Here is a 27,956-nt window from a genome sequence, read left to right on the forward strand (position 1 = left end):
GACTCCGGTCCGGATGCGGACCGAACCACAACTGCCTCCGGACTCTGAGCAAATTATAGTTATACACTCCGAATGTCCTCTGCTTTGGTGGGTTGGCATTGGCAGTGTCGCCAGATTTGGAGCTTTTCCGCCCATGTGGGCAACCGTTGATCACATTAGGCAGTTAGGAAATTGTCAATCCGATCTGGCAGCACTGTCAGAGTTGACAGCGCAGATGGAGAGTTGACAGTGCAGTTTTGTCTGCAGTTGGCTAGCTAGTTTTAGCCTCAGTTATTTCAAACGTGTATCAATCTAATGTAGATAAAATGGCATGTTCAAAGGTGGCCAAAAAGTCAACAGTGCAAATGGGCAATTCAAAGATGAGTGGATCAAAAAATATGCCTTCATCCTCCCTCCAACAAGCACCAAACCGATGTGCTTAATATGCCAAGAAATGGTAGCTCTTGTGAAAAGTGACAATTTGAAACACCACTAACAAATTATAGTCATTTTGAAGCGAACTTTCCTCAGAATTCAGAGCTAAGAACTAGAAAGATCAATGGGATGAAATGGTGATGGTGATGGTGATTTACCTTATAATTGTTTTCTTAATAAACAGACCTTTGTCTTATTGGGGGGGAAATGGTGGACCTTTAGGATTTGTATTTGAGTACATGTGCTTTAACATAATTATGCAGAGCAAGGCTAGAACATTCCTTAGAATTGGATTGGACTCTTATCTTAAAAAAGGTATCATCCAAATCAAAAGTTCTCTTGAGAGCAGACTAGAACGTGGAGGGAGTGAGGTCTGTTTCATCCAGTACTCCGTACCTGACCAGCTGGGCGTTGTCGTGGGGTCTCTGGGGCAGCAGCTTGAGCTTCCTCCAGTCCAGGAACTCATGCAGTGTGGTGAAGGGGTCCTGGGTGATGGGGCACTTGTCCGAGTCACTCCACACCTCCAGGCCCACCAGTGCCACGCGGATGTTCAGGGCCCGGTAGAACTGAGAGAGAGAGAGAGAGAGAGAGAGAGAGGGGGGAGAGAGAGGGTGTCTATGACTGGTCTCAGTCTCTCTTGTACACCATCGAACAAGTCTAAACGTGCCCGTCACTGTGCTGTACCTTCTCATAAACTGAGTTCTAGAATCAATCAAACTTCCAATTCTATCGGCGTTACTCTCAGGTCATTTCATTGTGACCAGGCTGAATGAAGCGCCCAGGTGATAAATTACATTTCAGGGGAACGTTGTGTGTGTTTGCGGGGGGGGGGTATTTATCTGGTCGTTACCTTGTCTACGTAGTTGGCGATCTCAGCTAGGCGCTGTTTGACCTTCTCCACATCTTTGCCCTGTTTCTGGAACTGAGCAAATCAGAACAAGGTTTAGTCATAAAAGGTAAGTGTGCTTTTATACTAATGGACTGTACCAATCGGACTTTGGACTGAGCCATTTGCATGGTTTCACACTTCCTCCATTCACTGCCAAACACATCTTATCATATATCAGTAACTCATTTGCTCCCAAAGTCATTGTTAAAGTGCACTGCAATCACTAAAATAGTTTTAAGAGCTGACTTTGTATTATTTCAGGCCTAAAATGTGTCTCCTGCATATTAGACAGGGGTAATCACATAGCCCTAGTCCTTTCCACTAACCTCTCTTTTACACGTTGATCTGTAATTATTATGCAGAATATTGGATTGGGATAGATCTCATCTGTGAGTCAAATACCTCAGGGTACACAGCAGGGATGTCCATGCAGCCCTACAGTGAACTGAACCGAGGTGAAGAAATTCACACGTCACACACAAGACAGGGGGCTGGGGCTGGCGGGCTGGCTGGCTGACATACGTCTCCAGGGACGACAGGGGGTGAACTCTGACCCCTCCCCCGCTCCTGCGGGATGTGAGGTCGAGGGTAGAGGCCGAGCCACCCGGTTACCCCTCCTTACCTCTCGGTTGTCAGCCACGATGATCAGCTCCACGTACTTGGTGGTACTCTGGGCATGTCGCCTGTGCTGCAGGGGGAAGGACAGGAGGAAAGAGGGAGAGAGGGTGAGAGAGAGAGGAAGGAACGAGTGTGGGGGGGGGAGAGAGTGAGAGAGAGATGGAAAGAGAGAGGAAAGGACACCAAGAGGACACACTTAACTGTTGCTCTCTAAAAAGAAAAGGGCAACCTAAATATAGCAGGCGACGCACTCGATAGGGCTTCACACCCGGACAACAGAGCCCGCACAAGAGGGGCGAAAACACCGAGCCGTTGCCAAACAATCAACAAGGCTTCCCATCTGACTCGCTGAGATTAGCCAAGGTCACACGGACCCATGATAACACTTCCTGGTCTTATTCACACATAAATCAGAGCTTTTGGACATCCCTACCAACACCCTTGGCAAGAACGTTGGACTGCAAAACACATGGGCCTTTTCTTTGTCTCCTACAGCCAAAGAGCATTAGATGTTTGAGACATCCCCTGAGCCTATGCCAGACACTGATTTATTTGACTGCTTCACAATGCCTTTAACAGCGTACTTAGACGGCGGGAGATGGGGTTAGCGCGAGTATGGAGATGACATTGATTTGAGACACGGCCAGAGCCCTGGAGGAACATGGACTCCAGCCACGCAGCAGATGCCTCCTTCCTGTTGGGAGTGGGCAAAGGCTCATCTTCAGGCAGCACAATCACAGCATGTCAGGATCTACTCACACACACACACACACAGAAACACACACACACACGCCACACAAACGCACACAAACACCAGTCTGATCCTGCTAGCTGGGTGTGCTGCCCGCCATTGGGTTCCTCTCAACCTGAGTCTCTTTATCATGGCCAGCCATGGTGCCTGGACTCTTGCTTCCTGTCTCTTATCAGGCTGCTCCACAGATAAGCCAGGCCAGGCAACTCTGCCATGCTGCACGCTGCCCGTGATTACCAAGTATAACAGGGGCCACCGGAGGAAGCACACACACACACACACACACACACACACACACACACTAATGTTCCATCGCTGAGGACGAAAGGGAGTTCCTCCTCTCTGAGGTAGTTAGGAAGCTGAATTAATGGTACGGTGTGGATTCAACCTAAAGTGAAATGTTAATGGGATCTATCTACACAACGAGCCGGTCAAGAGCTGGGAGTTTTGCAACGGGTGCTTGGACGGTCACCGGTAGATCCATCCGGGATGACCTTTCGGATCCCGAGGCTCCACGTTGGGAGTGTCGCGATTCTCTCCGTCTGGTTCCCTCTCTCCGCTCCGACCGCCATCTCTCGGTATTCCTCCTCTCCATCCACGCAGCCGACCGCCATCGCTGGTGGCACCGTGCCCCGCCCACATTCCAGCCTATCTTCAGCCCCTCCGGCAGACCTGGTCCCAGCCGGCCGCGATAGCAGCCACACTCCCCACAGCCCCCGGAGAGCCGAGGTGTGTGTGTACTCGCATGCAACTGTTATCGCTGGCTTTCTGCACCCATATGTGCGCACACACACCCACATACTGTACACACACAGTAACTGTACATAAAGACGCGTGCGCACACACAAGCACACAAACGCAAGCACACACATGCAGGCACACTCACACAAGCACAGACACACACAGGCACACAGAAACAACGCGCAAGAACTGTACGCAGACCCACACACACACACACTCATACTGCAAATCTACCCTCTTAAACCACATTTGCTCCTCTTTCAATACAGCCCCGTTCTTGTTGACAATCACCGTCATCCTGCAGGTCATAGAGGGGCGGACTGTCTCTCTGGCCCACATGACACCTTCCCTTTATTGACAATCACTGTGTCTTATCCTGTGTTGCATAGATGGCTTTATCTACAAGGTTGACCATTCTCTCTCCACTATCTGCTACCTCTTTCTGCTTCTGAGCCAATTTCATTCAGCCCTGACATCTCCTAGATAGCGGGGGCACAGTCTCCCAATCTTAATTGAATGAAGGGGGCAATGTCATCAGATAAAAAAGCCAATGAGAGTCAAACTAAATAAATCCCTTACCCAGAAGAATAAAACCATATTTTTCAAAGCATCATAAATCATCAGAATGACTCTTCTCTCCCTCCCTGCGCAACCCCATCCTCTCTCTAAACTCTCTTTCTCCCCCTCCATCCCTCTCTCTCTCTCTCACTCTCTCCCTTCCTCCAACCCTTCTTCTCTCCCAGGCGGCGGGCCATGTGGCACTGTGCTGTTGTCAGGGCGTACTGTATTAGCCAGAGCTGAATCATCTCAGTGCTCTCAACACAAAATCAACTTCACATATCCTACAGACATCAGGATTCCACCGAGACGATGCCCTAACCCCTCCTTACACCCATCACCACAGCTCACACGAAGGCTTTTTGTTGTTAGATCAACTGTAGAAATACACCTCTATGAGATGGGAATCCAATAATTCTAAGCGTACTGGAGGCAAGGTCAGCAGCTTGTGTACAAGGTTTATGTGAGCAGGGAGGGTGGTGGGTCTGATAGGGTGTAACCCTCTGCATCAGACCCAGAGATTAACTACAGATGAGAAAACATGCTCCACAGATTCAGTGATAAAGTAGGACACAAGAAAACAGTCGTAATCGTACGATAAATCACAGACATAATCATGTTTGATTTCAAGCATGTGTTACATTATGTGGAACCAGTGTAATCACAACACCCGCCCTGATCGTCCTTCCATCTCACCCCCATCTCGCCCTCCCACCCGCGGTCCCTCCCCGTCTCTGTATCCTGACCGGATAAATCAGGTGATGTACACCTCCACTCCTACGCCCACCTCGCCGGGCAGATAGACATCAGCAGGACCCATGTTCTCTGTTAGCAGAGCGCCGGTATCCCCCCAAGGACCCTCCTCCTCTGTAGATACAGGCATGCTCCCTCCCTACAGATTTACGTCTGCACTCTGCGGGATACTCAGGCAGTGGGGAAAGAAGTTTAAATCTGGACGGAGACGACCACTAAAAGCCCCCCCCTCCGATACATGATAAACAGTGTGCAATCTGATCTGCAGTTCAGAGGGAACGTTCGCACTTAAGGCAGAGATGCTTGGCATTTTGTCTAGCCTTGCTCCGCACTCTCCGCACCGGTAATGGAGTGACGACAGATAAGATACCAAAAAGGGGGATAATTCAACAGGGTAGTTTCCTTGTTTAGAACATGGCGCCCCACTCACCCCAATCTACATAGCAATGTAGCTCTTAAATCAGGGTGATGACAAAAATGTTTTTTTCCCAAGTAGATAAAATTACACCTTAAGTCCATACTGCTGAAATATAGGTTAGGATGGCAGTAGACCCTTATGAAACAAAATTATATTGTGATATATTGGAAAATATAATGTAATATATCAAATAATACATTTCCATATATGCTGTAGGAAAGTGGTTATATTTTCCAATATACTGCAATACTGTATATGAAAAGCGGCAATTCCTTATGTATAATTCAATATATTACGTATGTATCATATATTATTCTGTAATATATTGACAGTTAATACATATGGGAATATGTTTTCTTTGCATAAGGGGCAGGAATATAGTTTTGTGCGTGCCATTCTCCTGTCCTTACCCTGATGCTGAAGGCTGTGAAGGGGCTGAGTGAGTGGTTCTGGCTGTGTGCAGCGGGTGGTGTGACATTGAAGCCATGGCCACATGTGCCGGGGGACAGGTCCATGTGTTCCGCCCTGTAGATCCAGTGGGTTCCGTTGGTGGGGTCAGCTGAGGGTTCCAGCACGTAGGATCTGTCTCCTACCGAGATGAAGCCCCTGAGAACAGGAATGTGGACATTCATTGACCTTTAAAAATGATTATTAGGAATTGTCAGCATGTACGGAACATTTGTAACAGACACAAATGCGTATTGTGGTGAATGTAAGCAGTGTTTAGAACTCAAGGGCAGCAGCACCACTTCAGGACCATGGCGGTTGAAGGGCCACTGTTGTTACAGTAGTCATGGGAAGGAAAGTAGACATTTTGCCTAATAAGTAATATCCACTATTTCCCCTGCAAATTGTTCTCACATTTTAAAAGTGGCCATGTTGATTTAGAGTGACATTCTCATCCACTGGGACTAGGCAAATTCAAAGTTTTAAGCAACCTCGCACAACATTCAAGACCACATAAACTTACATTAAAAACCCCCAAAGCATGACTGCTGCCAATTCAAACCTAGAATAATTTGTCTTGGCTTGTTCGCCCAAGCGGCATAGCTCTCTAGTCGAATGTGCTCCCTGCATCTGTCTCTCTGTCTGTCTGTCTGTCTGTCTGTCTGTCTGTCTGTCTGTCTGTCTGTCTGTCTGTCTGTCTGTCTGTCTGTCTAGAGACAGGTTGCCGAGATGCCAGAGACATAACCAGGCTGAAAAACAAGGGCTTAACAATAACGCGTATCACTCCTGAGGGTGCAGACATTTGGCTGGTGATTGAAAACATTCCTGAATCCTGATGTTGTCCAGCGATATTACGCTAGCCATAACTCCTGCCCTGACATCTGCAGTCCATTCCCTTCCAGCGCTGGATCATCTGACTGGTCCACCGCCCTGTGGCACACTGATCGTTTTTCATCTGTGTATATATCGTCCTGCCTAATTAACAACAGGGTCTCCATTCATCACTAGGCTCTGCTTACATTCTGTCTCTGCTTTCATACCTTCTAACGACTGTATATTTCAGCCAGAGATGTTAAAGAACAGTACAGAAACTATGGCAGAGAAAGATGATGCCCTTGCTTCAGGCTAATCTAACCATTTTGGCTCACTGATGCGTGGAGAAGCATTTCACCAGGGCTAATGTCATAACTACTGCAGCAAGTTCTGTATGGCAGGGCAATGACCTCCCGTAACCTACCCAGAAGGCCCTGTTGCTGGCCCACTCACCTGAGACCAGCACAGGCGCTGAGGCTGACGTCAGAGTAGGCGTGCCCCTCCACCTCTCCATGGTAATAGCAGTTCACCTGGGGGGAAACACAAATACAACCAGCTCTTAGAAATCAGGTCAAGGACATCAGGGTCTGCCTGAAATTGATTGTACAATATCCTTTAACGTTCAGCAACACCAGTCTTTGTGGATAGTGTTCTATCCGTTGATAGGGGTTAGCTGCAGTCCTTCCCATCCACCACCAGCAAATGTTGGCTCTATGCTATCAGGGACAGGGCTATAATAATACAGGACCCGGGGGGTCTTTATTACATCACACAGCACACACATGCAACTTTCGTGGGCCACCGATGGAAATTGTTCCCTGCATTTATCCCATCCCAAGACGTCTTCCTCCAGGAGTAGCCAGGAGCAGTGGGCAGCCATCATTCCTGGCGCCCGGGAACCAAGTCCAAGTGCTCAGTCCAGGTCTTGGTGGTCTGAAGAGCCTCTGTCGCCGATGTTCTGCATGCTTTTCGTAAATATAGGTGCTTAAGAGGGAGGATCCTGGTAGTACTTCTTGAAAAGGTGAGTTTTGAGCCTGCGGTGAAAGATGCGCAGTGACTCTGCTGTCCTGACGTCAGTGGGCAGTTCGTTCCTCCACTGCGGGGCCAGGACAGAAAAGAGCCGTGACCGTGTCGATCGACCGCAGAGTGATTGGGCAACCACTCACCCTGAGGAAGCAAAATGTAATGGTCAGGAGGGGGTGTAGGGCTTAACCATGGCCTGGGGGTAGAAGGGAGCTGTTCCTTTCATTGCTAGAACCAGAGTTTTAAACTGGATGCAATCTGCTACAGGGAGCCAGTGAAGAGAACAGAGAAGGGAAGTTGTGTGGGAGAACTTGGGGAGGTTGAACACCAGGTGAGTGGCAGCTTTCTGGACAAGCTCATGAGGTTTAATGGCGGGGCCCCAGCAAGGAGGGAGTTGCAATAGTCCAGGCGGGAGATGGCAAGAGCCTGGATGAGCACCTGCTTTGTTTCATCAGTGAGGAAAGGGCGAATCCTCCTGATGTTGTAGAGCAGGAATCTGCAAGAGCGTGTAACGGATGTGATACAATGGGCCAAGAACGACAGTTGATCATCCAGGGTCACACCCACATTCACCCACCCAGAGATGTAGTGTTGAGGGAAAAAGGAATGTTTAAGAAGAAGAATGGTAATGGTGAAGTAGTAGGACAACCACGTCTGCATCATCAGAAATCAGAGATTTGATGGGCTTCTCCAGCACACCTCAGGACTTGTTGGACTATGATGGTGTCAGCTTCTTCCTTCTGGTTTTCTACATCATATTGGCTCCTGCTTTCTTCCATCCTGATGTCGATGGGGCATGGGTCCTCCCCCGTCACCACTAACTTTTGTTTGTGCTCCGCAGATGGAAAAAACCTGTCTTGAGTCAGTTCCCCAGATAATAATAGGTTGAGCTGTTGTTTTCAATGGATGACAGGACAACCTTCTGGGATTCAAACTAAGGTTGAATAATTTACTTTACTGACCTATTTTCTCTGTGGAAGTAGGAAGGCGGGGTGATACTTCACATTACCTACAAATGTAGGCTAAACACAGGGACTACATTAGGTAGGTTGTGTGAAGTATTGTGCCACCTACCTACTCACAGAGAAAATAGGTCCCCACAAAGTAAAGGATAACTAAAACGATAGTTGGACTTCAAAAATGATAATAAAAACACTCAGTATCCCCCAGCAGACTGTCCTCTTTTTTTCTTTTTTTTTACTTTGTTGTGCACTGTGGAGTGTTTAAGTGAGTTTGGTAGTGGATGCTAGCCTGTACCATTGCATTGCACTAGCATTAGCAAGACATGAATGCCCAAAAGAGGGGCACCATGGAAGCAGTTGAAAATGATCTTAGTCAATCAACAACATAATGGCTAAGTTGTAAATGAGAACAAAATCCCTTTAATATTTTCAATGATATCAGCTACAGTGCCATCAGCTGGTCAGTGGATGGATGATCCATCAATGACAGTGACATCCATATCCCCGGCATCCCTTCCTGGAGTGACTTCTTCAATGTGGACTTGGCTTTAATTCACATTCCATGATCAGTGAACATGGCAGTTGGGACTGTTGCCAGCCCATAGGCGAGGACATCCTTCATGTGAACATTGCGGTCAGTAGTCCAAGTGGCAAGTAGTAGTACATAGGCTCTTCCTACGTTAAATGCAATTATTGTTAGTCGCTTTGGATAAAAGCGTCTGCTAAATGACTGTAATGTAATGTAATTTAATGTAATGTAGTCAACAGTGCGATGACACTTCCTGTATATAGATGGCATTTAGGTCATACATTTTGGAGTCAACTCGGATGGATTTGGTTGTTGTTGCCATTGTCTTCACTTTGTTTGAGGTGGTGATGTAAAATCCCTCTGGCCAGGTCTTCTCAAAATCTTCTAATACTGCCTCCTCAATATTTACATCAGTGATTACAGTTGGACAGTTGAGGCTATCTTCCCACTGGCTCTCCCCTGGATGTTGGTTGGGATCCAATGGATGGAGGCAGGTGTCCAGTTTCTGACGAAGTCCAGCCCTGTCCTTGGAGTCTGCTGTAAGCCTGGCTTTAGCCCCCTCCTTGTGACAGAGATGAACTTTTGTGGGATTCGCCTCCTCTTCCATCTCCTTCATGTCTGACTCAATATTGCAGCAGATGTGGCGGCTCTGGGCCCAGACCGTCAGCGCCTCTGGCTTCAAGATAATGATCCCTCCCACACCGTGGCCGTACCTCACAAAGGTGTACTCTATGAATCTGTCTCCCCACAGGCCGCTTCAGGTGCCACAAATGTGTCGCGTCGCATGTTACTGTACCCCTGGAGAAAACGGATTTGGACACGTTGAGGAAGCCTCTCCATGGAACTGAGTAGAGGCCATACTTGGCAAAGTGGACATGGCCAGCTGCAGAGCAGTAGGGAAACATCTTCCGATTTAAGTGGTCAGATGGAGAAGTCAGTCACACTCTCACATTCAGCCCGAATGTACGACATCATCAGCAACACAGGTTTCAGCAAGACCTCAACCCAAAGTTTGGCTGTCATGCTCTGAGTCACGATCTGATCCCAGGCTCTCATCAGGTCGTCAGCTCCACCTCCACCATCATCTGCAGGCCATGTACTGTACATTCTGAGAGAGCTTCTTCCCATTCAGCATCTTGGCAGCCCCTACCAATACTTCTGACAGGACACCAGAGAGCCCACTTTCAGCCATCTGTGAACTTATAGCCCCAAAAGAATTCATCAATGCGTGTATAAACCCAAGACGTAAGCGCATGGGGGGGGGCAATAACACTTACACTGCGACCCGGTAAAGCTGCTGGTTGCATGTCGGCACACTGAAATTCTGGCCAGGTTCAGATGTGAGCTCTTGTACTCTTGTGGCTGTCATCATCATGTCAAGGTCAGATGGCTCTTATCAATCAGATATGACTTGTGGAAAGATAATAGCCAGCCTTCATTCAAAAGTGGTCTCTCGTTCAAGTAGCCTACACATATTTATACCTTAAAGGGCCTATGACTTTTGATTTTCTTCAGCACTAGGTCTTTTTTTTTACTCCCAAAATATGAATTATGGGCTCATACAACTACTGAATCTTTTGAGGCAAACCCAATGTTTGCCCATAAAACTAGCTACCCAACACGCTAATCCAGCACAAATTGGTGCATAATTGGTGCAAAATTCACTAGAATGCAGGAAACGATTTCCTGGGGGAGGACCTCTAGACCCCCACTTAATGAATCCTCCTCCATATTTATAGCACCTCCTCTCAGAAAATACTTCCAACGTCCCTCAGTACGATGACTCGTATTGTCATCAAAAGTGTGTTTTGCTGACATGGCCTGGAACCAAATACATTGTGCATGACCTCCTTTAATGAATAAACATTGGGGAAAGAGTAACTAAGTGAAACTGGGTTCTCATGAGTCCTGAATATGTAGCGAGTTGTTGGTTAAACTCACTCCCCCAGTATAAATACCGTCCACCCACACTGATGAAGAGCTACAGCTGGTTAAAACAGTGTTTGTTAGGGGTGAGTGGGGTGTGGAGAGTTGGGGGTGAGTGGGGTGTGGAGGGTGTTGGGGGTGGGTGGGGTGTTGGGGTGAATGAGGTGTGGAGAGTTGGGGGTGGGTGGGGTGTGGAGGGTGTTGGGGGCATTGGAGGTGAGTGCAGAAGGTGTTGGGTGTGAGTGGGGAGTTGGGGTGGGTGGGACAGACATGTTGAGGACTGGCTATCGGATGAAGGGGAGGAAGTGCCTGGTTCAGAATGAAAACAGCTCCTGTGGCACAACTGGCTGGCTGGAGGCAGGAGGCGTCTCTCAGGTGTCCCCCCCCCCCCCCCCCCCGCCCGCCCCACACACACACGCACAGTAAAACAAGGAAATGTGGGTTTTCCACTTCCCTCCGAACTAAGTATAGAAGTTTGGGTCATAAATTAGATGTCAGGGCTGGTCCTGTTCAAGGTGGTTTACCTTCACTGACTGCTGATTCTGCATATTCAGTGTCTGAATGGCTTCCTGGTATTCAGACCAGACCAGATGTTGCTAACTTGGACTTGCATCACATAAAGGTACTGGTGGTGTCTGTGGTTTTTGTGTCTGTCCTGTCATGGCTGAGACCACTTTCCATGACTATAACAGTTACTGTAGCTCTAGTCAGTCTCTCTCTCTCTCTCTCTCTCTCTCTCTCTCTCTCTCTCTCATTCTCTCTCTCTCTCTCTCTCTCCCTCTCTCTCTTTCTCTCTCTCTGTATTCTAGTGGGCCCAGTTCTCGATAGTTCTTGTCCTCATAACACATCTCCAGGTGTTTAAAAAGAGGACGAACCAGTACATGAAATATAGATATATAGTGTAGCAAGGAAGGAGCAGCTAGATTTAGCACACTGCATTAATGCTATGACCTCATGTTTCTTTGATGAAAGCCGTTTACCGTTCTGGATAGACCAATTACTGAGTCACTGTTATGCACAGTTCGAGGTGGGACCCACTGTTTGTTTATCATGGCTATGCATTTTTTCTAACAAAGAAAATCCTATAATATCCAAACAAATAGTGCATTCCCCTAAATGAGGTTTCAAGCTCTATGGTGTCTCACTGTAAGTGGCACTCTTACTCTGGGAGGAAACAGACGCCTCCAAAGAGTTCCAATGCAGTCCAGAGAGACATAAAGCAGCCACACGAGAGGAGGAGGACTGGCAGCTTCTCAGTCTCAAGACTTCCTCACTCCCCATACTGCCTAGTCCCTGACACCCGCCTGAACCCGCCCGATCCTCGGGTCGGCCAGCCAGGGCCTCCTCCTCTACAGACAGGACAATAAATCTACACTGGATCAATCCATCTAATGACCACGGGCCTGTTCCAGCCAAACACTCCCATGAAGGCCCGGACCAAATCCGCCAGAGAGGAATGGACAGGCGGCTGATAGGAGTGATGGTGGTGCAAAGGGCGTCCATTTTGTCCCCAGCTAATAGGCCGGTCCGGACCCGCCCCTAAATCAGACTGGGTTAACGGCAATCCCGATCGACCTGACCCAGATCGCATGTCAATCTTGTTTTATTATGATGGGTACTCTCAGTGGAGCTCTCCCCTGCTCCGGTACAACTCCCTCATTGTGTGAGAGCTGTGGAATGGCAGGAATGTGCTGAGCTGGCCAGGCCCAGCCAGGGAGGGTCTCCCCTCAGGAACACAGCTCTCTGGCCAGGTCCAGCCAGGGAGGGCCCCCCCTCAGGAACACAGCTCTCTGGCCAGGCCCAGCCAGGGAGGGTCTCCCCTCAGGAACACAGCTCTCTGGCCAGGCCCAGCCAGGGAGGGCCCCCCCCCCCTCAGGAACACAGCTCTCTGGCCAGGCCCAGCCAGGCAGGGCCCCCCCTCAGGAACACAGCTCTCTGGCCAGGCCCAGCCAGGGAGGGCCCCCCCCTCAGGAACACAGCTCTCTGGCCAGGCCCAGCCAGGGAGGGCCCCCCCTCAGGAACACAGCTCTCTGGCCAGGCCCAGCCAGGGAGGGCCCCCCCTCAGGAACACAGCTCTCTGGCCAGGCCCAGCCAGGGAGGGTCTCCCCTCAGGAACACAGCTCTCTGGCCAGGTCCAGCCAGGGAGGCCCCCCCCCCCCTCAGGAACACAGCTCTCTGGCCAGGTCCAGCCAGGGAGCCCCCCCCCCCCCCTCAGGAACACAGCTCTCTGGCCAGGTCCAGCCAGGGAGGGCCCCCCCTCAGGAACACAGCTCTCTGGCCAGGCCCAGCCAGGGAGGGCCCCCCCTCAGGAACACAGCTCTCTGGCCAGGCCCAGCCAGGGAGGGCCCCCCCTCAGGAACACAGCTCTCTGGCCAGGTCCAGCCAGGGAGGCCCCCCCCCCTCAGGAACACAGCTCTCTGGCCAGGCCCAGCCAGGCAGGGCCCCCCCTCAGGAACACAGCTCTCTGGCCAGGCCCAGCCAGGGAGGGCCCCCCCTCAGGAACACAGCTCTGAGTCTTGACCTGAACATTTTGATCAGGCTGGAAAATACCAATATAAAATATCTAAATTCACTGTGAGGGTGCACAGCATGCTTCAATCAATCAAACAAAGCTTTATTTGTATAGCGCATTTCATACCCAGAGGCAAAGGATATAAGATTACAACAAAAGTAGAATTTTGTAATTTGTTTGCCATACATTGTTGAATAGGTGAACACTATGACCAATTATGTGAACCAAAATGGGACAGAATGCTTTTTTCATTTCAGTGCGACTTTAAGCACCTATTGTATTTTAGATTGCTATTCTTGCACTTTGCCTTCAGCACTAGATTATGCTCGTAGTCACTTGTTTTAGAAAGAAGATGCACTTGTGAGGTCTGGCAAGTAGTAGTACATTGGCTCTTCCTACGTTGAATGCAATTATTGTTAGTCTCTTTGGATAAAACCATCTGCTAAATGACTGTAATGTAATGTGACTGAAACGTTCCTAAGAAAATATTTTTGCAAGTGAGGACAGTATGCGGGAAGCCTCTCCCAGCGATGTGGATCTCCTTATCCCTACGCACGTGCCGAAGACAGATTTGGAGGCACGCAGTAGCCTTACAGTCTAGGTACAGGAGCTCAACACGAGGTCTCAAAGTAAAGAACATTAAGTCAGCTAGGCGTCAGATAAGAACAAATCAACCAAACAGCTCAAAGAGAATGCATTTGTTCTAGCAGGGATGATCGGGGCTCTCTGTTGATTCCATACCGTGGAGTTGTGGTTCCCCGTGACCCGTCTGCCATCCTCCAGGTAGTGTGTTTCTGTGTAGTGACTTGCAAACAGACCCCTGCAGGGAAAACAGAGAAAAATAAGCATTCGGTTTAGAAGTGACCCTCAAGGCCTGGCTCCAAAACATCAATCATCAAGGCTTAGCTATTCCACCAATGCCAGACTAGCATGAGAGATAAATAGTGCGATCAATGGAGAGAGACTTGATTGAAAAAGCTAGCCAGGCCGTAGGACAGTCTAAATTGAATTGAGCAGCTGTAACTGATACAGGGCAGTGATTCCCTCTGGGAGAAAATGGAATTGGTCCTGCAGCTGCTATGAGCTTCACTATTCAGGTACATTCCTGCTGCATGCACCATAGAGAGACACTCAGTACTGATACCCTGTTTCAAGGTGAAAAACCTAATCAGTGTAATTCAGAGAAATATATAATTTGGTGAAATCAGATGTGTTGGGTCTTCAGATGATATTGGAGATTGGGGAGGCAGATTTTCATTATCGCTCTAAAAGAAAGGAAAGCGAGTGAGATATAAGATTGGAGCAATCGTTCAATGATATATTAAAAGGATTCTGTGAGGGAACCATGTGTTACTGTCAACAAAGCAAGATGAATGAGAGTAACATCTCTGTTGTGGGCAAATACAATTAGAGTGCTTATTCAATGCTCTCTCTCTCTCTCTCTCTCATATTCCCCTTCCACTCCCTCTCTTCCTACCCGTCCCTCCCCTTATCCCACCTCCCTCTCTCTCTCTCTCTCTCTCTCTCTCTCTCCTCCCTCTCTTTGCCTCTCTGGGGAAGCATCACTTAATAGACTGAAGGCTGTGAGTGTTGTAACAGGGGCTCCTCTTGGCCGCCCTTCCCTACTCCCACCAAGGTTAGCCCCGACCCCTCCTCTCCTTTGAAGGACCTTGGCAGAGAGAGGACAGCCAGGCAGGGGAACGGAGGACTGGGGGAATAACAGCGGGTTGGGGGGCGGGGCTGGAATGGGATGAGCTCAGAAACACAATAAGATCCCACTGAGTTGATTATTACAGCATGTGTGTGAGTGAGTAGGTGTGTACAGTACAAGAATGTGCGTGTATCATAATGCAAGTCTGTTTGTGTGTGTGTGTGTGTGTGTGTCAGCAGATGGCTAGCTGGTGTTAATCCACAGAGGAGGAACACCCATGGCAGGCGACTGGATAGTCTGACTGACCTCACCCGTGCTGAGTGTGAGCTCACGGCGTGTGACGGGCGTTCTGTTCTGGTTCTGGACCCGCTGGTGTGAGATACGATATTTCCTGGCCTCAGCCTTTTATTACCCATTATAAAGCCAAAGAGCTGGAAACCATCAGGGGATCAAAGACAGGCCACAGACCGACGTGTCCCATCAAATGACGTATCGCACTGACGAGCTGAAGTCCTAATTAGTCCTCGCCGTCTGTGTCGGACAGGCAGAACCGCAAACATCTGTCCGCCGCACACAAACACAGGCTCATCCGTCTGTACTGTAGCTGTGCTGCCATGCAGCTGAAGCACGCTGGGCGGATCCTAACAGGCCTCAGCAAAATGTCAAGAATAAACTCAATATTCTCATAAGCAAATTCCAGCCCCCTGTTCCACGCAAAACAAACACAGACTGGGCTACGTGACGCGAGGACTGCACAAACCCTGGGAAGCGATTGGCCGTTGGTTTCAAATAGGCAAATCCGTGTCCACAGAAACCAAATCACGCACTGAGTCTGCATAGCAACATGCTCTCTGCTGGGGACTGTGTGGCTGGCAGGGGACACGCACACACACGCACACGCCACCAGACGAGCGCGCACACACAGCGCACCGCTGTGTATAATTCCAGCAGCGCTTGTCACCGCACGGCAGCTCGCTGTTTATCAATCAGCGGGAAGTTAACAAGGCGCGGGGGGTCGAGCCCCCCATTTCATAGTGCATTATGGGTAAGCCGGGCCGCCACAGCGGGCGGACATCAGACCGACGGGGAGGCGGCGAGAGCTCGGCGAGGAGACGAAGGGAGAGAGTGGCGAGTCAATAAGGAACCGTGGGGGGGGAAGGGTTGAACTCGGATCAGCAGTGTTTAGGGTCAGGGAACCGATCCATGCTGACAGCGGGCTGACAGCCGGGGACACAACAGGCTTAGAATAGGACTAGCACATGGGAGGGCGGCCGCCATCATGTAGCCACCACCGCCACTCCCACGGGCATAGCACCTCAGGACGGGGAGCGAGATATGGCAGCGCTAGCGGGGTGGGGTGCCCCCCCTGGCCATGTAGACGGTCAGGGGGGGGGTGCTCCCCCTGGCCTGGTAGACGGTCAGGGGGGGGCTGCTCCCCCTGGCCTGGTAGACGGTCAGGCACAATGCCTGCAATTATGCTTGTTAATCCCTCACTCCTCACAGGTGCAGCACGTCACGCTGTGCCCGAGGGAAAGATGAAAGTACGCCACCAACAATAGAACTGAGGGAGATTCAATGTCGCCTACCTGCAAATATATATGATATATACTGTACAGGGAGGACAGGGTGGAGTCACTTTGATGTTCTCTTGAATGTCAACCGCTAAATGCCAGCCCTGAATTATGAGTTCCACTTCTCTGGGAATGATTCTGCGAGTGATAAAATCAGGGCCAGACAAAATTGCTTCATAATGACGATGATCCGCATTGTTTGATGGGAGCCAAACGCTGGTCTGTCTGTCTGCTCCAACAGCAGACAATTTATGGAAGGCTTATCTAAACAGAATGTATAGACTTAATGGATGCCATAAGATGTCATCTGAGGAGCATTTGAGGAGAAGTTTTAACAGGCAAGCCAGTTTGCAGTACATCAACACTTACAGTACATACACTCATAACACGCCAGTTTTCCCGACTCTAAGCATCGATCTTCCAGTGTTTATTACCTGTAATGTTTTATGGGGTTAAGTGATCTATTCAGAGTCAAAGCACATTTGTAGCTCTTGATGTGAGGGCTAAGAGGGGACTGGGCACAGAAAGCAGAGCATTACAACAGTAGGATCAATAGAGCCCTGTGTTTGATCAGCCAACACCAAAGAGCCTTTTCATCCACAAGCACGAGCAGCACACAAAGGCTGGAGAGATCTTGAATGTCAAACGTGACATGCCCCATCCTAGCAAACATGAATATCAACCAGCCTGTATGCTAATTAAGAACATTCGATCGATTTCATGTTTCATGTCAGCGTTCATACTAATTACACAAGTGTAAACATTGAATATGAGCATCAAGGCTTAGCTTGTAATCAGATCTTCCTGTTCTCCCAGCATTCGCAAGGGTTTCCTCCCAATGAAACCAATACGAAAAACATGCAGAAGAACAGATGCTCTTCAGTCCGGTCTCTGACCAGGGACTGCGCACTTGGACTTGGTCCCCAGGCGCCATGAACAATGGCTGCGCACTGCTCCTGGCTGCCCCTGGAGGAGGATGGGAGAAATGCAGGGAATACTTTCCACCGGCAACCCCCGAAGTTGCATGTGTGAGTGTGTTGTGTGCAATGTCGCCGCTCACTGTGTGTAATGTGTGTGTCACCGTGTGGCCAATTAAAGACGCCCCCCCCCCCCCCCCCCCCCGGATCTTGTAATGTAACCTTATTAACCCCAAATCTTCAGTTGCACCGCCACTAGAAGGAGAGGCAGGTGTGGGATAATTAACACTGAACCTGCTCCATTTCTGATCAACCCCTGCAGAACCCATTAATGTTCTAGCTCGAGGTCAGAGTGTGGACACCCATGTGGACATCATAATAGCTCAATTTTGAGTCATTTCTTTCCAACTTTAGTTGAGCACTCTCAAGTCCCCTGGATCCAAACCCCTTGTTTCTCGATCAAAACATTTCATCCTAAAAAGTGCCGGCCATTAGCATTGCACATGAAAACAAGAACGCTGCAGTATTTCAATCTAACTGCATTCAACAGATAATCCTTGGTTTAAACATCCATTAAAGATGATCTCCAACCACTACTTTAATTGGTCGCATCGAAACAGATCACTGACACCACAGTCAGTGCATTGCCATAGCTGGAATACAAGTTGAGTCAATAGTCATTGATTTCCCAGTCACACCACCCGATGCGTCTCATTAAATGCAGACAGCAACCTGATCAGGGAATTGTGGGCCGTCCCCTATGTTAAGTGTGATGAAGTAGAACCTGCTCCCACAGGAATGCGTGCCCTGTAACACCCCCAAGTCCTGCGCTTTAAATGATAACAAGTGTGTAAATATGTAGAGCAGATGAAATCATACTGCAGCAACATACTACTCTGAAAGTTAATTAGGAACACCAGTTTGTACAGTAGATTTATCATCAGAGGCCCATGAAGAGTCTTTGAAACAATGTTACTTTCACGTGGGAAATACGAAGAGCAATGTTGCTCTGTAGATTCCGGAAAAGTAGGATACCTAAAACATTTTATTTTTTTTAAATAACATGTCAGCAGCCCCCAACAGACATTGTTTCCAGGAGCAAGAAAGTCTTGATGGCTGTAATCCCTCTATGACATCAGTGAGAGCTCTTGGCCAGGGCCCCGAGTCTGAGCAGCACAGGCTGCAGAATTCCCCTTGCCTGTCTGCCCTGCCTGCCTGTCTGCCCTGCCTGCCTGTCTGCCCTGCCTTCCTGTTTGCCTGTCTGTCTGTCTGTCTGTCTGTCTGTCTGTCTGTCTGTCTGTCTGCCTGCCTGTCTGTCTGCCTGTCTGTCTACCCTGCCTGCCTGCCTGCCTGCCTATCGGTCTGTCTGTGTCTACCCTGCCTGCCTGCCTGTCTGTCTGCCCCCGCAGCCTCGCCTGCCTGGCTTCTCTGACTGCCTGTCTGCCTGCCTGTCCGCCTGGCTTCTCTGACTGCCTGTTCGCCTGCCTGGGTTCAGTGGAGCTCCCACCCACCCTTTAGTGAGCATGTCATGAACGTGGCCGTTCCAGTGGATGTGCCAGCCACCGAGTCGTGCCGGAGAAGAGAGGGAAAAAAACACAAGAACAAACAAGCTACGGTTGATGGCTCCGGATCTGTTTACATAAGCTGTAGCTGTGTCCAAAAAGTGAGCTAACATCATCTAACTCAGGGCCACCCCTTCTCTGCAAATGGATAAAGAGGCCGAGGAGAAAAAAGCAGAGGAAAATACAAATTCTTGCCGAAGATACTGGCTGGGCGAGAGAGCAGTCAGCTTCGTTGAAGCCATGCCCGTCGAGTTAGGGCGGCAGAACAAGGTCCTCTCACACTCGCTTCACGTAGAGAGACCGTCAGGCTTGTCAACACATTCCGGCTCTGGACTGGGAACCTCATTGCAGTTCTAAATGTCTGGAAGTTCTCCACTGCCATTCCTGGGCAGTTAATTGGCCGGAGTGGTGATCAAACAGAATGGCCATTAGCATTGACATGTCTGTCCGCTGGAAAGTGATGTTCTGAAACCCAGGTAGAATCAAGCGCCATCTTGACAGAACGTGTCTGTGATGAATGACTCCACAGGAGAGCAATTAGGCCGGCCGAATGATAAACACCTCCGCAACAGTGGAAGGGTAATTATGAAGGGAACCCAATCCTAATCTGTAATGAAGTGAGGTGATGATGATGATGACGATGATGATGATGGTGATGACGATGTATAATGCAGCCCAGGGACGAGGGAGGGGGAAAGCTTTCTCTGAGTTCCATAAAGACAATGAGAAGTTACCCCCCCCCCTCTCCCACACACACACACACACATACACACACATACACACACATACACACACATGCCAGTACTTGTTCACTCATATCACACAGGCATACGCACTTCATTGTACATGGCACCCATATTATGTACATATGACAAATGAACCATTGGGTAAGAAAAAACAACACAGAGGGAAGGAGAAGGAGCTATGCCTATGCTATGTCCAGATGAACCCTGTGGCCTCGGAAGGGGAGTGGGCCGATGAGAGCACAGGCAAGGAACCATCGGTCAGAAATGGGACACACCCCTGGAAGAAGCTGAAGGCCACATGCACACACACTCCCCTAGCCCCGTCCCCCTGCTGTCATTCAACACAATCTGTTCCTCTGTCTACAAATAACATGACATGTGCTGCTTCTTCCCCCCAAGAGAAGAACACATCAGCTGGCCGTCCTCTGTGCCACTGGCTGCAGCTGAGTAGGACGTGTCATTTCGGCTTGACAAGGACACTGACAATCTTGACAGCCGTCTTTTGGCGTCCCGTTCCACTTGTAGAACTCCTCATTTACAATTTGATTTGGGGGTCCTCCATCACTCCACAGGAAGTGGGGAGAGAGCCTGCGGTCTGGAACACACTGAACAAATGATTCCCTGTTTAGTTTTCTTCTTATCTTGCTCGCGGCTCGCCACATGTGAGTTAGTGCACACCTATAGTCTGTACAGTTTTACTTCTACTCATCTGTATTGACTCACTGATACATTTTGTATTGACTCTCTGGTACATTGCACTTTGTCAGCAGAAACTAGTAACATCTGCCTGTCAGGCGCTTGAAGTCGATGACCTCACTCCTTTATGAGACACGCTGTAAATGGGAAAGCGTCTGTGACATAGACCTCTCTGCATATTAAACACTGATCACAGGACACACTGACGAACTCACACACACACACACACACACACACACACACACACACACACACACACACACACACACACACACACACTTACTCTGTCATTCAAACACACACACACAGGTCACTTCGGGGTGAACCTCTCTTATTTCTGACCAAACGACCAATGGTGACTTTATTGCTGATGATGTCACTCCTCCCCACGGGTTGTGGAAAGTATTACCAATCACATGTTCCAAATCAAAGGCAATTTCAATCACACTGTGAACTCTGGCTAATCTAAAGATATAGTACTTCATTCAGTCAACAGTGCTTTGGAGGTTAAATACCCATATGCTTGCAATTAAAGCAAAGGTTATTCAGATTGGTAACATTGTTAGGTTTTCAGTAATTAGTCACAACGTACAAAATTGAGAGAAATCTTTACAGTGGGTCCAAGTTTGGCTTTCTGTTGTATGGGCCAATGGCATTGTAATCTGAAACAAATTATGCAGAGTTCCAAACCAGGAGTCTCTTTCTCGCTCCGGTTGACCAGAGGAGAGATGTGTTACCGTGCCTTCCCATATCCCACAAGCTTTGTGTGTGTGTGTTTCTGTTTGTGTGTGTGTGTGTGTGTGTGTGTGTTTGTGTGTGTGTGTGTGACTGTGTGTGTGTGTGTGCGTGTGTGTGGGTGTGTGGTACGTCTGTCTTTCTGCTCTGGCAGACAATAGGTATTTTGTTATCCATGCATATACCCAAACGTGCTGTCAGGTAGCTGACTGAGGCTGGAAACAAAGTAGATATCATTTTAATAGGCTCCACAGGATATTGTCTAGACAAGCAACAGCACATGTGGGAAATGAGAGCTTTTCATTTCATGAGACGGGATCCACCTGCCGTCCTGAGCAAACAGCTGCATCTGACTGTGTTTGTGTGTTTACTCTCTACAGAACATGCTTGCTAGTTCTGTATCTAGGTTAAAAGGTGGGGGGAGAGGCGTTACAAAGCATTGAGGTTTCCCATTAACTCAAATACCTCCGTTCTCACATGATTTGGCCCACAGCCCGACTCCGTATGCATTGCGACCCCGTAGTGGAACTAATGAGTGACTTGCGAACTTCAAACAACCAAGCCTATTAGTCTGTTAATGCAATGAATGAATGCATAAAAATCTGCCTTTCAATTAATTGAACCCGCCTGCTAATGTGCCCTCACTCCTGCGCACACCTAGAGGGAAATTAGAGCATTAAGAATAGAATACAAACAGCCTTGACCCTGGGGACTGGTGCCAACCTGCAGGTGGTCAACCCCCTCAGATTGTCTGTGTATTAGCTGGGAAAAGTCCCCTTTTTCCTGGAAATTAAATCAGGTCTAATCCTAAATATATATTCCTGGATTCAGGCCAGGGTCTCTTTAACCCCAACCTTGTTCTCTGCTGTTTCTCCGGGTGATGAGTGGTGTGGGTGTACGCTGTGGGGGGAATACCGAGCCAAAACTCAGAGGGAGGAATGGAGCTAGGGCCCGAGTAGCATGTGTACAAACAACCCAGAGACTTCACCATCTAAAGAAGAAAAAACTGAGAAAAACAGCATGCATACAGTCCCTCTCCAGACCTCCTTGGTTGCAAGACGGTGTTACAGTAGTTCAACGAGCTTCCCTGAAAGTGAGATTGATTTCCCGATAAGACGCTACAAGCTCATAGATCATCCCTGCCCCATTAAACAGTGGAGAGAGTGGCATTGTTCATCTCTCTCTCTCTCTCTTATTCCCCTCTTCTCTCTCGCCCCCTCTCTCCTCTTCTCTTTCTTTTCTCTCCTCTATCTTCTTCTCACTATCTCTCTCCTCTCTCTCTATCTTCTCACTATTTCTCTCCTCTCTCCTCCTCTCTCTCTATCTTCTCTCTATCTCTCTCCTCTCTCTCTGCCTCTCTTCTCTCTTCTCTCTCCTCTCTCCCTTTCTCTTCTCTTCTCTCTCTCCCTCTCTCCTCCTCTCTCTCCCTTTCTCTTCTCTCTCTCCTCATCTCTCTCTTGCTCTCTCCTCCTCTCTCTCTCTCTCTCTCTCTCTCTCTCTCTCTCTCGGCTGCCACACTTTTTTTGCTGATGTGTTCAGGAAGCAGGGATGTTATTGTCTTTAGATAAGTGATTGTTTGTAAACATGGCATCGTACATCACAGGCTGCAGATGGGGGAGGCAGCTGGTGTGCATCCATTCTGTGTCATCATTGAGCCATTAATGATGAGAAGGTGAGGAAGGCCAACAGGCACACATTCATTATTTCCCAACCCCATTTTGAAGGCGCTCTTGAAAAGCATCTATCGCTAGGAGACAACTGGGGCCTAGTTATGTCAAGTAAATATTTGCCATTCTGCTTTTTTCGGGCCATGGGATGTGATATGCGATATGTTTTTCTCAGCTCTCGCATGTAGTACGTACTGAAGCGTTTCCTGCTCCGACCTCGGCGAGTTGGAAACCTGGCGGTGACCTCTGCTTGAGGGAGGGGGTCGTGAGTGACTGTGAGTTCTGTCCCCTCCCTCGGGTCCCTGCCCCCCCAGCATTCCCCAGCCTCTCCATCAAGCCCTTGCAGATCCTATTGTTCTTGGCTCTCGCTGCCCCTGTGACGTCCGCTGCTGCTGACTCTGCGGATACTACCTAAATCCTGGCCGTCCCCTGCCACAGCCACAGAGCCATGCCCATCCTACGCCCCAACACTAGCCCCAGCCCAAGCCCCAACACTAGCCCCAACCCACGCCCCAACACTAGCCCCAGCCCAGGCCCCAACACTAGCCCCAGCCCCCAACACTAGCCCCAGCCCACGCACCAACACTAGCCCCAGCCCACGCACCAACACTAGCCCCAGCCCACGCACCAACACTAGCCCCAGCCCAGGCCCCAACACTAGCCCCAGCCCAGGCCCCAGCCCAGGCCCCAACACTAGCCCCAGCCCCCAACACTAGCCCCAGCCCAGGCCCAAACACTAGCCCCAGCCCACGCCCCAACACTAGCCCCAGCCCACACCCCAACCTTACCACCAGCCCTTACCCCAACATTACCCCCAGCCCAGGCTCCAACACTAGCCCCAGCCCACGCCCCAACACTAGCCCAGCCCACGCCCCAACACTAGCCCCAGCCCAGGCCCCAACACTAGCCCCAGCCCAGGCCCCAACACTAGCCCCAGCCCAGGCCCCAATACTAGCCCCAGCTCAAGCTTAAATCTATGGTATGAATGTAAATCTAAATCTAAGACTAGGCCAAAACACGAGCCCCAGCTCCAGCCCACCCCCAGCCAGAAAGAGGTGTAGAAGAGTGTGAAAAGGGGAGAGGGTGGAGGGGGAGAGTGAGAACTCCCACAAAACCACTCTCCACCTTCAACCCTCCAAAGAAATACATGACCCCAAAAGCCTTCCTCCCATTTAGTCATCATACATTCTTCCTCTCTCCATCCAGCAGCCCAGTCCATCTTTCAGCACAGTTCTCCCAGCAGACCCTCCACTCCCTCCTCTCCCCCTCCCTCCTCCTCTCCCCCTCCCTCCTCCCCCTCCCCACCCCTCCACCTCTCCCAGCGCGGACGCCTGGGGCTCCGGCTCTAACCTTAACCATGGGTGTGATGAGGACAAAGCATCTGCTTTCTGCATGACTGGGAGACTGGTAGAGGCTGGGGGAGGACAAGGGAGACTGGAGAAGACTGGGGAAGACTGGAGAAGACTGGAGAAGACTGGAGAAGACTGGAGGAGACTGGTGGAGACTGGTGGAGTCTGGTGGAGTTTGGGGGAGACTGGAGGAGACTGGTGGAGTCTGGGGAAGTCTAATGGAGTCTGGTGGAGTCTGGAGGAGACTGGAGGAGACTGGTGGAGTTTGGAGGAGACTGGAGGAGACTGGTGGAGTTTGGGGGAGACTGGTGGAGTCTGGGGGAGAGTGATGGAGTCTGGGGAAGACTGGTGGAGACTGGTGGAGGACAGGGGGGAGAGTGGAGGAGTCTGGGGAAGACTGGAGGAGACTGGTGGAGGACAGGGGGGAGAGTGGAGGAGACTTGAGGGGAACAGGGAGAAGACTGGGCTCAGGCTTCCTGAACTTCTCTGCGCCATTTCATCTTATTACCTCAGGGCAGGCTAAATTTAGTGAGGAAAGAGGCTTTACTCAACAAACTGAGTTCCCACCGCCTCTCTCCTCAAGGCTTGCCCTGTCTTGACTGTTCAGTCTTCAATCAAGCCCCGAACACCAAGACAAACGGAATATCACTGACTGTAGCCACATCTATTTTTTTATTTTTTTATTTAATAGTTTAAAATTCAGAGACAGTGCACATTAAGGAACATTTCTGTAAATATGCTGGTTTAGCCAAATTGGCTAATTTCCAACCATACTGCAGTCTCTGGGGCAGATGGCATTAGCACTACAATGATTAAAATAAATTAAAATATATTATATACATAATAACAAATAATACATAATTACATAAAAAACATAAAAATGTTAGCTAAGGACCTGACGGGCACGTATGCTCTCCCACACACACAGACACACACGCACACGCGCACACGCACACACACAGATCAGTGTTGACACTGTTGGTTCTCCAGAAGCCATTTCTTAACACCACTTTTGAAAGAGTAGTATCCCGGCCGGTGCCACCGTGGCAGCGGTTCAGTTTCCTCAGCAGAGAGCTATCTGGGAGAAGCGGGGGGGAAGCTACGCTGTGATTTCTGCTGCGCTGGTAAACTGGAGCGGATGCTGTTTTTGCATTATATCCAGCCAGCTTTCATTTTTCACAAGGCCATTGTTGGAAAAGAGAAAGCGAGAGAGAGAGAGAGAGAGAGAGAGAGAGAGAGAGAGAAGCAAGAGGGAAATATTGGTCATGAGAGGAGACACAAACAAAGCCCCCAGATCTGAATAGACGGGCTCAATTCCTCTCCTGACTCCACGCCGGTCGGATAAACACGTGTCACTTCCTGGTTCAGTGACCCAGAGCCCAGGGAGCGCTGTTCGTACAGTACATCAATCAGCAGACTGTGAGAACGGAGAGAACAGGATGGAGGACAAGCACCATGGAGCAAACATCTCCCCCTTGAAGGCTACATTAATTTTTTTTTCTCTCTCTCTCCGTCCGCCCGTCTGTCTGTGTGTCTGTCAGAGGGAGCCATGATGTGACGTGTTTCTACTGATCCCAGACAGGAAGCGCACGGAGCCCTCGCTCTCACTCCTCTCCTCCGTCCCCTCTGGCTGGCCGCAACCTTTAGAAAACTAGATTTGATATATTTGGGCTGTTTGTGTAGGGAAGGGAGAGGGAGCTCGACATGTCCTGGAGGGCGGGGGGGGGGGGGATGAATTACCGTCTGGTCAGAGACGGTCTGGAGAGTCCAGCCCCGGGCCACACACAACTCCAGTCTGGGAAAAGATGCTCTCACATTCGCTCTCCTTTCCCAACAGAGGATAAAATGAGAACTCCAACTAGAAAGTACATTTCCTGGAGAAAATATGAGGTGGGCTAGCTGCTGCAGTTGTATGTAACAGCTACTGCTAGTACTACTACGGACCGGGCAATCTCCATGCACCCATCAGCGAAGACCGTGGGTCTCTAGCCCACTCTGGGGCTGAATTGTGGGGTCCGTGGCGTGGTGGCGAGACTCCGCCCCCTCAGGTCAGAGCTGGTCGGGGATAGTGTACCCCTCTCCGGGCCACCTACCCGCCCGCACCGGTGAAGACCATGTGTCTCTAGCCCACTCAGGGGCTGAGTTGTGGGGCCCGTGGCGTGGATAGTGCCGTGCTGGTTAGGCTCCGCCCCCTTGGGTCACAGCTAGTCAGGGACAGTACAGTGACCTCCGGGCAATTTTCATGCATCCATCATTGAAGACTGTGTCTCTAGCCCACTCAGGGGCTGAAAAGTGGGTTCTGTGGCGTGAATAGTGGCGTGGTGGTGAGGCTCTGCCCCTTTTGGTAATAGCCAGTCAGGGACGGTGTACTCCTCTACAGGATACCCACCGGCCCCCACCAGTGAAGATCATGTGTCTCTATTCCACTTTGGCTGAGTTCTGTGCTACCACATTAGTTATAAAAGGGTGCCTGCACCTTTAAGAGAGGCTGCACATGCACACAAATTTAAAAAAAAAAGCAACAGCTGCCACCACTCTAATCCCAACTGACACTCTGATGGTCCACTTCAGACAGCTCTATCGCGAAAACTATAAAAGCTTATATATTGACACCATATGAATCCTGAGAACATCTCTATGTATAATATGTCCGTATAGCTTAAACACTGTAGGCATGGCGACAAGCTAGAAAAAGGGTAGAAATGCAAAATCAGCAGCTCAAAAGTTAGTGCAGCACCATATGTTTCAATGAAGAGCGCAGTTGCCGAACAAATTGTCATAACTCAAAAATGGTAAGTCACACAGCTTAGATACTTACATTGTACGAATCAGCACAGTTATGTGAACGTTTCGATATATAATATGTGTATGAGCTGTTAAAACTGTAGGCATAGCGACAAGTTAGAAAAAGAGTAAAAATGCAAAATTAGCAGCTCAAAAGCTAGTGTGTCGCCATACGTTTCAATGGGGAGTGCAGTTGCTGAACAAATCGTCACACAGCGAAAACTATAAGTCACACAGCTTAGATACTTACAAGAATCAGCACAATTGTGTGAACATTTCAAAATATAATAGGTGTATGAGCTGTTAAAACTGTAGGTATAGCGACAAGTTAGAAAAAGGGTAAAAATACAAAATTAACAACTCAAAATTTAGAGTGCGTTTCAATGAGGAGCGCAGTTGCCGAACAAATTGTCATACAGTGAAAACTGTAAGACACACAGCTTAGATACTTACATTGTACAAATCAGCACAGTTGTGTGAACATTTTGATATATAATATGTGTGAGCGTTCAAAACTGTAGGAGTGCCAGCAGTTTACACAATATGTGAATATTTTCAAAGCAACAGCTTCCACCACTCTAAAAATAGTTTCTGAACATTCCAAAAGCAGTTTCAAGCAGTTTCAATGGGACAAAAAATTGTTTTAGAAGTAACATTTCAAAATAAATAAATAAATATATATAAAAAATCTGAATACATCCATTAAAGAGCTAAACATCGTGAACATTTTAAAGTTTGAATAAAGTTTCTAGCACAAAGTATGAAGACGTTATAAAGGAGACAAAAAATGGGGAGAATAATAATAATGAAATAGTGGGAATATCACTAGTTGGGCTAGCTTCTGCAAGCTAGCCCACCTAATTACGCATGGCAGAGTTAAAGGCACAGTTCACTTGTTTTGTGGATAAAGTGCCTGGCATAAGG

General features: G+C 49.1%; 1 protein-coding gene across 1 annotated transcript in view; it reads right to left on the reverse strand.

Annotated features, from left to right (window-relative positions):
* LOC311323761 (uncharacterized protein) overlaps positions 1-27,956 on the reverse strand; it is a gene marked incomplete at both ends in the record, with an annotated part of 97,066 nt that overhangs the window by 32,631 nt on the left and 36,479 nt on the right. The window contains 6 exons of the mRNA XM_084456060.1: positions 811-980; positions 1,265-1,336; positions 1,926-1,991; positions 5,553-5,748; positions 6,856-6,932; positions 14,096-14,174. Coding sequence (XP_084312186.1) covers positions 811-980; positions 1,265-1,336; positions 1,926-1,991; positions 5,553-5,748; positions 6,856-6,932; positions 14,096-14,174 — 660 coding nt within the window. The remainder of the gene's footprint in view (positions 1-810; positions 981-1,264; positions 1,337-1,925; positions 1,992-5,552; positions 5,749-6,855; positions 6,933-14,095; positions 14,175-27,956) is intronic.

The sequence above is a fragment of the Borostomias antarcticus genome, assembly GCF_949987555.1.
Source record: "Borostomias antarcticus genome assembly, chromosome: 22".
Classification (NCBI taxonomy): domain Eukaryota; kingdom Metazoa; phylum Chordata; class Actinopteri; order Stomiiformes; family Stomiidae; genus Borostomias; species Borostomias antarcticus.